Raw genomic sequence first — 12,099 nt, forward strand, 5'->3', positions numbered from 1 at the left:
GTTTCATGTCCAGGAACTCAGCTCTGTTGTTGCTTGTTTCAGTGATTCTAAGTGACGGTCTGTTTTTAAAGAAAAGCTTCTAAATATATGGGCTTGTTCACTCGTAAGTTATTTCTCACAACTTATACGGAGTTACACAAAAGAGAACTATTTAATGTCTGAGCATAGAGCAGTGTTCTGCAAACTTAATGCAATCCCAGCACTGACATACAGGGTTTTTTAAACCTTTGGATAAGTCACTTGCACTCACTGATTTCTGTGAAGTGGGTACAGTTGGGCTTGCTTGCTTCAGGATTTTGAGACAATGAATTTATTTGTGTTTCTTTGGTAGAAAAAAAAAAAAAATCTCTAAATTATGCCAGTGTTTAAGTTTTGGACTTAGTAAAAATACAATCTTTGCAAAGCTGATGTTTTCGTAAATACTGTATCTGTTTACTGCTATCTTGCATCTGACTGGAAAACAAAAATAACTGGTCAGCTCTTCAGCTGCAGGCTTTAGACTTTGTACTCTTTGTATTACTTTACATAATAAGCTAAGCAGCTTATCTTACAAATAAATTTATCTTTTTTTTTTTCTTGGTAAAGAGGTTGTGTTTCTGTTGCTGGGTTCAAGTCCCAGACATGAGGTCATTCCACTCTCTGTTCCACTCAGAGGGTACCTTCTGCACATTAGCAGGCCACAGTCAAAAGGCAGATGTTTTCACTTAGTTCTTCACTTGAAATGCATCCGAACTGATCTGTCACAGAATAATCCCCTTTGATCTCTGTGATCCTTGAAAGATGTTCTGGAACTCCGGGGGTCAGTTGGAGGTTACTCAATCTAGTGTTACATGTATTCCATCTTACTGTCACCATCGATGACTTAGGTGCTTTACTTCGTTGCTGCAGTGGAGTGAGGCAAACCGTACTTGTGAATCCTGGCTCTGCCTTCCAGTGAACTCTGTTCTGTCTGTTTCTCGGAAATAACAGAAGAGTCATCCAGCTTTGGATCTGAAACCAGGAAGATTTAGTGTATCTTGGGCAGCATCCACAAAGAAATCTGGGCTTAGGTTGGGACGACTTAATTTCAGTTCAGTAGAACCTCTAGAATTGCACTTCTGCCCCTTGAGGAGCCATGGCCGGCTACGCTTCAGGCAGCTCTGGCTGGTTATGAGGTGGTCTTTGTCCTGGGTCACTTAAGACACGGTCCAGTCGGAAATGAGTCGGGCTTGTTTACCTGGCCTGGAGCCAGAGCCGGGTCTGTGCATCGTGTGTGCCTCGTTCAGTTTGAACTAAGGCGGTCTGCCATGCCGTCTGTCCTTCAGCAGATGCCTGGGCTGTGCCAGGTAAGAGTAGGAGCAGTCAGGTCAGCCTGGTGTTGGTGTCTGGCGTGCCCCAGGGTCAGGCGGGGTACATGGGTGCAGCTGGGCTGGACAGGGGGTCTTGCTGTGCTGCACAGTGCTCATCTTGGAAGTGCGGTGGGTAAGTGCAGCTTCACAGGGCAACTAACTAACCTGTCTCTGGGTTTCACCGTGCGAAGTGATGGTGAAATCATCAGGTATGTTACGGGTATACTGAAATTCATGGTTGTCATCTGAGATTTTGACACCGAGTGGAACTATAGTGTTACTATAGTAACTGGTCCCTCTGCAAACTTAAGTCAGAACTTTAGATGTTTTAAGAATGAAACAGATAAAAGCCGTACCAAATTTAAAAGATGAAATTTTCTGTTCACTTAAACTATTCCCCTTTTCTTCCCCTCTGGTCACATGGATGTGTCCACATACAAATTTGACATAATTCAGTTCAAGTAATGCATTATCCTTTGTGGAGACTTACTGTGATTTGAAGGTAAATTTAAGCCTATTCCTAACTGGCTGTTAAAAAATTCCTAAAGCTGAAATTGCCTTGGTGGAAATTAAAAGCAGTTCAGTGCACTCTCTTTGGGGATATTTTGGTAACTCTTTCCTCAAAACCATGTAATTCTGTATGTGGGCAATCTCTGAGCCAAAAAGAAAGGTAAGCAGGCGTGAGGCTGTCATTTCACCCCTTAGCATGTGTCATCACTGTTGGTTGAGGTCAGGTGCAGATCGGTGCCAAACACCACAGCAGGCCATCACTCAAATATAAATGTGAATGTTGTTCCACAGGAATAGAACAGCGCTCGATACGTGCCCAACATCTGCTGTGGTGTTGGCCCCTGCCCTGAGGTCACAGGTTTATGTAGGTGCCGCCCTGTGAGCCCAAGCCTTGTATTTTGAGTTAAATGTGAGAGATGCAGAAGTCTCCTAACTTGGTATCTCCTCTCGCGAGCCTACAGTTTTTTGCAAGGATTAATTTATGTATGTGTGCAGTTCTGTGCTGGTGGGATTTGAATTTATGGAAATTTGGAAACAGCTGAAGCCTCTTTTTCCTTTTATTGCTTCTGGCACGTCCGTATTCAATGTGTAATTCTTAGTGGAAGAAGGTTATTAAGAAGATTATGTAGTTTATGTGCTGGCACACATTGTCTGGCAATGGTGCCCAGCTGGTGACAGCTGATTCCACATGTTTAGTCAAAGCAACCAGTTCCATTTCTTCTTTAGAGATTGCCCAACTTTTAATTGAAATTATTTCTAATTCCATCAAATTTTCCAGTAAAATTGTTAAGCCTAATTTTTTCATCTTATGCTTTCACTTAGAGCTGCTTAAGCTGCAAGCTAATTTAATACTGTTTTAATTGAGTTGTTATTCTGTAGGAAGTTAATATTTGCTGTTTACTGTATTCATAATGCTCATTTTGACCTAATCTTTACAAACTGCTAGTTTGTAGTGCAGATAGCTCAAGTATTTTGGATCTCTAATATAAAGTCCATCTCTGCTTCAGGTTTATGTCCGGTTAAGGCCATTCTTCCGAGAATTCCTGGAACGTATGTCTCAGATTTATGAGGTAACAATGACTAGACACTACCTTTTGAATTTCATTTTTATATTGTCTTCAAATACTTATAGCTAAAATAATTACTTCTTCCCTTTAATCCATAGATCATTCTTTTTACCGCTTCTAAGAAGGTGTATGCAGACAAGTTATTGAACATACTAGACCCTAAAAAGCAACTGGTCAGGTAAAAATATAAAATTGTGAACATACCTGTTGTAAGCAAACCAAGTGCTGTTTCCGAACAAATGTGATGAAGGAAGTGATGTGGACGTGTTCATTATTGCAGTGTGTCTTGCTAACTGACTCTTCGTGATTTTTGTCTTGTCTAAGAGTGAGAGAAAAATGAAATGAAGTGATTGAATTATTGCCCTGGTGATAAGATAAACCAGACAGCTTTATGCTGTTCTCTGTGACCAAAACCCAGACCCATTCATTCTCTGTAGCACATCAGGCTTGCTCATGGAAAATGACCTCCTGGGTATCAAAAATGTGGTTTAGCTGCTTTGGAATACACATTGGCAATAAAGAAAATGAACTATTAGGATTTATTATTTACAAATTACAGATTGTGTAGTTATCGTCGCAATCAGCATGTTTTTATTTCTTATTCAATCACAAAATAATTTGTTTGTGAGTTTTGTAGTAGAGTTGTTTTGGTTTTTCATTTCTTTTCTTAATACTGACTGTTGTTTGGAAGTAATCGGCGTTTCTCAAGAACAGTTCCTTAAGGCATAAAGAAATCCTGCCAGATGAGATTCTTTCTGTTATTCTCATCTGGAAGGTGGACTGTTATGCAGGAAAGTGGAAACCAAAGAGGAGTCTTCTCAGGGATTCACCCTACGTAAAGTGTCCCAAGTAAGGGAAGTAAACAGCTGTGCTTGCTTAGAGTCGGAACTGTACATTCTGTACCTGAGACATCACTAGCAAAGCACTTCTCTGCAGCATTTAGTAGTGGTAGTCGTCAGGGAAAAGTTAATTTTCTTACACACATAATGAAATTATCATTGGGACTGAGCCAGTGGTTGCATCCATTGTTTTCACTTGGTAGTTCAGGCACGTTACGCTCCTAAGGAAGATGAGTTACAAAGATAGAGCGTTCAGTAGTTGTAACCCAGCAGCAGTCATCTTACTGCTTGTTTTTACGTGGCACGGACAACAGAATCCTAGTTTGGTGAACTTACTTGCTGCTGCGTTTTGAAGGGGCAGCCAGAACTAGACTTCCAAATGCTTTCAGTCATTGGAATATCTGAGCCTAGCTGAATCACACGGCCGAACACGATGTGTGAACAAGTAAGGTGTTTGCACTTACCAAAAATGAGCCTAAGGCTCATCCATAGCATTACAAATGTTTCTCCAAGAACCTAGTATGTATGATTAGGGCTGCAGGTTTAACTGCATTAGCAACAGGAAAAAGAGAATAAAATATACAGCCAAACAGGACGCTAAGGATTTGCAGAAAGGTTCACGTGATGCGTGAATTTAGTTCATTCATGTGCCTCTGAGAAGCTGCCATCACAGCATGATTGGCTTTGGCATCAGCCTAAAGGTAGGCTTGTCAGGCACTCCACACGCGTGACTCAGAATCTATATATAAAGTCACTCGCTGCCGAGGCATCAGCTTATTTTCCTCCATAGCAACATTAGGAACACAACCCCTTTATGAAATTAAGCACACTATGTACAGCTTCTAAAAAAACTTCATTTAAAAATAAAAGCAGCCATAAAGAAACTGTGGTGAAATACAACTGTGTAGAACTGAGAATCTGTTCAGGTTACAGTTTATTTTTAAATTCTAATGACATTCATATTCCATTAAGTCTAAGTTTTATTCCTGGTATTTTTTTAATCTGCATCTTTTTAGTCTATCCATCCATTTACTATGTATTTCTTCTGTAATAAATTAAAAGGGAGTAGACTAATTGGAAAGGAAGGAGTTGATGGAATATTTTGGCCTCAAGGCTTTTTTTCAAGCTCTGATAGCTGAAATAGGTTAACTGCGAAGAGGGGTAACAAAAATTAAATAATTTAGTCTGATTCTTTGTGTTCTAGCATGCAGTGGCATAGGGAGGCCGTGTGCTTTAACAGTTGGAACAAAATAAAGGGATAATAAAACCCAATGAATTGGCTCCTGTGCAGAACTAATCTCTGATCTTAGGGCCTTCCAAAACCATTTGAGAATCTGGGGTCCCTTTGTCAATGCATCTGCAAAAATTGTTAGAAAGCGAGATCCTGTGGAAAAATATTTGTTACATTTGAGTTGAGCTTTTCTGTTTCAATACAAACAACTGCCTGCAGAACTAGGTTAATTAAAATGACCTTAACTAGTAATTTTACCTGTAAGAAGCTCACAAGGGAATGGAAAAAAAAAAGGGAACAATTATTTAAAAGGGGCAAAGTAGATCAGAAGAGGAAAAAAAAATGGCTAACACTTGGCAAAGTTAACTCTTCTTTTCCCCTGTGCAACGTAGATGTTGTAATTTGTCTCATTAATTAGTATTTTACTTTAATCACAGGCATCGACTTTTCCGTGAGCATTGTGTTTGTGTACAAGGAAATTACATAAAGGACTTAAACATTCTTGGTAGAGATCTTTCAAAAACGATCATAATTGACAATTCACCGCAAGCCTTTGCTTATCAGGTGAGGATGCTGCTGTCAGCAAACTTTGCAGATAGGGCAAAAAGCTTCCTGAAGGCAGGCACTGAAACCCTGCCTTTGGATTTCACTTCTTGTTTAAGTTTTGTGCTTAAATTTGTATTTAAGTTTACAAAACAAACAAATCGCTCCGGTTTGCTTGCCTTTCTCTTATTTTTATGAGGAGCTTCACGTGCAAACTGGGTGACTTTACATGAAGGGACTGCATAACCAGTGGGTTTTATTTCTCATTCAGCCGGTCTGAGCCTGCTGCTTGTGCTCTCTTGTAGATTTAGGTTTGTCATGCTAGTGAGTGATGAAGAACGCTGGCTGAAATGTCGCCCAGCTGTGAAAATTGCTTATGCTTAACATTACAGAGTTATACCTGGGATTTAGATTTTCCCAGAAGTATGGTATGCAACCATTCCAGTTACTCCCGCTATACGGATACAGGGCAGAGTGTGATCTTTAACGTCTCACCTCCATTAAAGGAGCAAAAAAAACCCCAAATCCAGTTTGCCTTAGCCTCATTTGCACAGATTGCAGCCAATACACAGCTAGTAGCCGTGTCTGCTTTAACAGCAGGTGTTCTCAAAGTGCCAGCGCCTTTCAGTTCAGCAGAACTCTTAGAGCTTGTTCTGTTTCCGCTTTGATGGGGAAACTTTTGTAGTGAAGTATGCAAAGGAAGGAGATATTTTGGAAGTGAGTTTGTATTCAAACTTTAGAGGAAAAATACATATCAGTACGCTCTAGCTTGGAAACATTTTTCCCCAAAATGCTATTTCACAAGTCATAGTTTTAGATAAATTAAGTATAAATCATGTGTTGATTTTTTTACTTTAGCTTTCAAATGGGATTCCTATAGAAAGCTGGTTCATGGATAAAAATGACAACGAACTCCTAAAACTGATTCCATTTCTGGAGAAACTTGTAGAGCTGGTAAGTGGTTCCTTTATTTGCCCCCCAGCCCCCAGTATATTAGTTAGCTCTTTCAGGCGTTTTCATGTATTTTAGGATTTTTTGAGTCACTGAGATTGACTGCTAGAAGTCATGTAGCTCTCCTGTTAAAAAGGATACTCTGGGCAGCAATTCAAGTATGCATAAGCACTTACTGACACAGTGAAAGACAGAATGCCGTTATTTCTAACTGTGCTTTTAATCAAGAAGCTGCGTATTACAACATCAATTGCAATGAAATGGAGCATCTGTAGGTATTTAGATTGAATAATGCCTATTGTTGGCTGTCATGCATGCCTTTATTCTTACAATGCAAATAAATTACTCCTAAATTGTTGTGAGTCTTCCACAGTTATTCTGTAAGTCCCTTGTAATTACATATATTCACGGCTTGTACTTTGTTATATTAAAATACTGGTGTTAGAAAACTGACCCCATTAAAATCTGGTTTATAGATGTGTCCATTCTCCTGAAACTCCACTTTTTTTTTTTTTTTTCTTCTTCCCCCGCTACAGAACGAAGACGTTCGACCTCACATCAGAGACAGATTTCGCTTGCATGACTTGCTACCCCCAGATTAAAGCCTTTTGCCTAACTGCGAAAGGGGGAGAAAATGCAGGACCCTTTTGGACTAAAACAAAACATTGCCATTACTGTTGAAATTTTGCATTTTTGTACCCCGTCTTGCTTTTCTTATCTTTGGTGCCCAACAATAATCAAGGGTTACAGAAAGAGACTTTCTATATCTGAGATCGAATACATTCAGTACAATACAGTACCACGCAGTAGGTAGGCTAGAACAGAACAGTCTTTAGAACTAGTGCAACTCCACTGAAATTTTTTTATGTACAGGACATCTGCAGTTTATAAAGAATTCTGTTTCTGCCACCAGCAGTTTGACCTGTAGAAACACAGGATTTTATGATATAACAGAGATTGAAAATGGACTCGTATTTTCTCTCTGTTTGGTGCTCTTAAGTGGGTTTGTAGCCACTTTTCTGTTACTTTTAAGATTCTCATTTCAACAGGAATGGCCAGTAAAAGTTGTTTTATTTTTCCTGTTAAGGTTTATAACCTTTTTACATTTTTGACCTGTATTAGATTAGAATTTCATTATGCATTCCTTTTAGTTGAGGCGCTTCATAGTTTTTCTGGAAATAGCCAAATTTAGTTTTTTATTAAACAGTTGGATGGCCGTTTTCCTGCTTCGTCTGCCTGCATACTGTATATTTGTTTAAAAATATTCTCTAGTTTTAGCCCATGTAAGTTTCATTTTAAAAGAAACCCCCTGCATTTATATTTTCTTTCTGTAATATTCTACTGTAGTTGAAATCTTTTCAAAAATCAAGAGACTGGCTAGAGAAGAAGACTATAAGAATAACTAATATTCAGAATACTTTAAACCATTGTGATGGCATGTACTCTGGACAGACAGTATCTCGCAGTGGCGCAAACAACTGATGGACAAGGAATACCTCAGACTATGCTGTGCATGCCGATCTTGAAAGGAGAACTAGCGTGGTCACCTCTTAGGTTTGATGCAATTCAATTACTGCTGCCTTCTGTTCCTCCAAGATTGAAGTGTTCTGCACAGTGGCTCAGTATTTTCAGATATCTGGCATGGGCTGACGGTACCGCTGTGGCACTCGTCGTTACAATCAGTTTTACGCCCGGTGTGACAGCGAGGGTACCCGGCAGTAACTATGCACAATCCTGTGGTACAGTACACTCCGGCCACCGGCGCAGCCAGCCTGCTATCATAGTGGTTTGCTACGCGATATGGAAATAGTCTCTCAGCCGTGGTTCTCTAATGCAGCTGCCGCAAGAGGCTGATATTTTTATAACGGTGTGTAATCTCCTGTTCAGGAGGCTTTTTATGGAAGGTATAATTTGTAAAAGTTAGGATGCTTTGCCTCGCGACTGCATTAACACGCCACAGGCTCAGACTGTTTTTGTGTAAAAGATGTCACAGAACGGCACTTTTTCTAAAGAGAAGTTTGATATTTTGTATGCTTGTTAAGAAAGTACAGTATTGGAAATTAAAGGTGGACAACTGATAATTGAGAAGTATGTCAATTAATTTTTTATGTATATTACCTGTTTACTTGTACAATTTTATTGTACAAATTACATGCAGCTTCATTTTCAAATGAGTCCTTAAAATAAGGAAAATCTTTTTAGGAAAACATTTAATTTTTGTATTTTTGATTTTAAAAGGCATGAGTTATGTCAACTTTTTCCAGTGTATTAATGAAGATTTTAACTTTTCATCAGGTTGAGTGTTTTCTTACTATATTATCTGTTGTGTATGTAGCTAGCACATTGTGTCACTGAACTGTTTAAAAGAATTAGCATGTAGAGCAAGCCTGTTTTGTGGAAAATCCTTATTCATTAAAAACAAATCATCATAGCAGATTTTCTGCAAAAAAGTGAAAACATTTGCAATTCAGAATACTGATTTTTTTTTTTTTTTTTTTTGTATTTAAAGAAAGGTATTTTGCTTGCAGGAAAGAAATACTACAGATTCATTTTAATGAGAATCTTTTAAATGTATTTATCTTTAGGGCATCTGGGCATCTTTATGCTGTTTGTCTTATGTCTTTATTGAAATAAAATGTACATAACATTACCTTTATATATGCTTTTGCGCAGACGTGTGAACCCTGTAACCATCCCCGTCCCTTCCCGTTTTTATGTCGGTAAGACGGTTCTGGAAATATTTATAGATTTTGGAAATGGTCAGCTTGTATTTGAACTGCTACATGGTTTGCCAACTGTTTTTCAGTTGTTCATAAAATGTAAACCTAAGATTTTTAATTAGTTTAACAGTGAATCCTTGTTTAATGCGGAATTCTTCCAAATTTCTCCAAGTAATTCACATAATAGAACTGCTTTAAAATTCAGTAGTCTACCAGAATGAAGCGATTTTGGTTAAGTAGCTCATCGCTTCCTCTGATTGTAAAAAGAGCCGATCACCTGTTCAAGTGATGTCCTTAAACACCTGGGTCCTAGCTCTGGCTAAAACCATTCTGAAAGTGCTTTCTTTAGTTAAGGAAACCAAAGCATACATTGCACTTTACGGCTGTATCTGTGTTGTGATGATAGATCAGTGAGGGAAATCACAATGTAAATGGAGGGATTTAGATCTACATAGCTGCACAACAAAAATAAGAGACTGCTTAGTGAACGTATTAAATATTAATATTTTAATGTGCTGCAAGTCTGGTATTTATCATTCTGAACCTTCTTTGCAGAATGAGTCCACCTTCTTCAAAATGTAAGTTCCTAAAAACGTCAAACACTTCTGGCACAAATGGTCTTTGCGTGAAGCAAAGTTATACTCCATCAGGTTTTATTTTCGTCTTACTGGTCCGGAGGGTGAGACTTGCCAGTTTCCCTGAGTCTGGACCGAGTTGTGCACAGCAGAACTGACACGGCTAACTGGGGGAGGCTCAGCTATGTGCATTACTCAAGTCTTGAATGTAGAATTGCGCGACTTCAGCAGTTAATCTTGTAGCTGTATCATTTATTCCAATTTTATGTATTATTAGAAAACATAACATCCTGTTTCCAAAGTTCTCGATGATTTCGTTTGTGGTCTTTTGCTCAGTTGTGTTAATTGTGTGTTAATTTTACATGTCCATATGTATTGTGTTCTAAGTTTGAGCATTCGTGGTTCTGACAGCAAAAGAACATTTCATACGTATTTTGGCAATACATGTTCAATCTTCTGTTTTCCTTTAGTTGCCTTAGAGTTAGAACAGCCTGCACCTTGGTATTACTGGCTTCCTGTCCACCTTTGGTTCATTTCGCCTTCCATCTGTGTAGGAAAACACTTGTTCCTTACTTTTGAAACGTATCAGAAAGCCTGAATGTTTCAAGACCTGATTAAAAATCTCCCGAAACAAGAGTGGTATCAACCAAAGGCACGCTAAGGAGACATATCTTCTTTAAACAAAGCCCTTACGTGCGTTATCAGAAGTAATCAGGTATGCAAGTGCTGTGCAGCGGAACAGCCGGCAGCAGTGGCGGGAGCGCTGTCGGGTCAGCCTGCCATGGGCAGCAGAGCTGCTGAACAGTTTGCTTTCTCTCGCTCGCTGCAAGAAGCGAGTGTCCTTTTCCTAGCACGTCGTCCCCGCTCCCCGAACGCAGTTCTTCCCGACTTCTGGGCTCGAGGGCCGTCCTACTGCTGGCTGGATTGGTGCAGCTGAGAAACGCCGAGCCCCGGTGGGGAGAGGGACCGGGAAGGAGCAGAGGAGGAGAAGGTGGAGTGGGTGGAGATCTCATCAACCCGTCTGCCACCAGCTGTAACAGCAGAGCTTGGTTGTTCGGTAAGGACAGCTGTCCAGAAACACGAAAATATTACAACTCTACTGCTCTACTGCGTAAATACCCATATTTCTTTTTTTTTCCTTCTGGCTTCCTTATAGCACCGCATTGCAAATCATTCTTCTGTGTCTAAACCAATGTGAATCAACCGTGTATCATTAGTGTATTCAAGTAGCTGATGAGATTCATCACTTCACAATTTATATGAAAACTAAGGCGAGCGCCTGCCTCTGATAAGAAGCCTGCATGGCAGGGAAGCGTGGCTACTGCTCCAGTCGCTGGCCCTCGCTGTCATTCCTCTTGCTTTGAGGCAAGGACTGGAGCGGCACTGAGTGCGCCGAAGTGTGGGGAAGTAGGAAAGTTAACGGTCCCGTCTTCCCTCCCCTCGCTGTGCTGAGCTCGCGTTGTGTTCCACTGGGAGAGCTTCAGGAGCGCACCTTTGCAAAGCCAAAATTTAAATATAAAATCACTGCTTGCAGAGTTGAACTGAATCTAGTACAGACAGCTAAATTGGAACGTCATAGAATGCAAGAAGCCAAGGCTAAAAATTCACAACCTATTGTCAATTTAAAAATTTAAAAAACTGGTAATACCTACTGGTACGATACCAGCTCAGATGGACAGGTGCCAAGAGAAACAAATCACTCAAAGTAATGTCTTCCACTTTCAGTGAAGCGTTACGTTCAATAGGTAGTGCCTCTCTTGTGAGAGGACTTCTATGGATCCGTGTGGCAAAGAGGCAGATGGTTCGTCTGGCCTGCAGTCACGCTAAGTCCATGTTTCAGGCCATTAAACCTCTTTAAGCTCATTATCAAAGACTGATACGAGAAGAAATGAGGCAATTGCGATGCAGTGAGTGTCAGGCTGCAGCGCACAGCTCATCGTTCATGGTCCTCGCCTCCTGAGGAGGTAAATGTCTTCGTTTTCAGAAGACAAATGCCTCTTTCTGGGAGAAGTAATCCAGCACAGGCGTTCCGTTGGTATCTTCAGGCAAAGTGTTCTGAGGAGTGGAGTTAAAAGGGAGTTTGAACACATTCTGTGAACAGTATGAAGCGGGAATGTGAAAACAGACACGAAAACCTGGGACTGCAGCAGGGTCACCAGCAGCCTGGGCTGATGGATGCTGGGGGCTGTCTCTCCTGCTCTGCCCTCCCGGGGTCATCATCACCTCCTGCCAGCACTGGTGCTCGTGCAGCCGCGTGGGAAGCCTGTACTGGGAGCTGATCCATATCCGGGAGCTGATCCAGACAGAACCAGCCGTGGCACAACGCAGGAGGAGC

General features: G+C 40.4%; 1 protein-coding gene across 3 annotated transcripts in view; it reads left to right on the plus strand.

Annotated features, from left to right (window-relative positions):
* CTDSPL2 (CTD small phosphatase like 2) overlaps positions 1-9,125 on the plus strand; it is a 39,516-nt gene extending 30,391 nt beyond the window's left edge. For 2 of the 3 annotated variants that reach the window (XM_086756925.1, XM_086756926.1), the window contains exons 9-13: positions 2,846-2,908; positions 3,004-3,083; positions 5,413-5,539; positions 6,377-6,472; positions 7,006-9,125. In XM_086756925.1, the coding sequence (XP_086613051.1) occupies positions 2,846-2,908; positions 3,004-3,083; positions 5,413-5,539; positions 6,377-6,472; positions 7,006-7,071 (432 nt within the window). In that variant the 3' untranslated portion in view covers positions 7,072-9,125. Of the gene's footprint in view, positions 1-2,845; positions 2,909-3,003; positions 3,084-5,412; positions 5,540-6,376; positions 6,473-6,547; positions 6,715-7,005 lie in introns of those variants that run through there. The other variant, XM_086756927.1, reaches the window with a different exon arrangement.
* The last annotated feature ends 2,974 nt before the right edge of the window (positions 9,126-12,099 follow it).

The sequence above is a fragment of the Chlamydotis macqueenii genome, chromosome 12 (genome assembly GCF_036417535.1).
Source record: "Chlamydotis macqueenii isolate bChlMac1 chromosome 12, bChlMac1.mat, whole genome shotgun sequence".
Taxonomy (NCBI): domain Eukaryota; kingdom Metazoa; phylum Chordata; class Aves; order Otidiformes; family Otididae; genus Chlamydotis; species Chlamydotis macqueenii.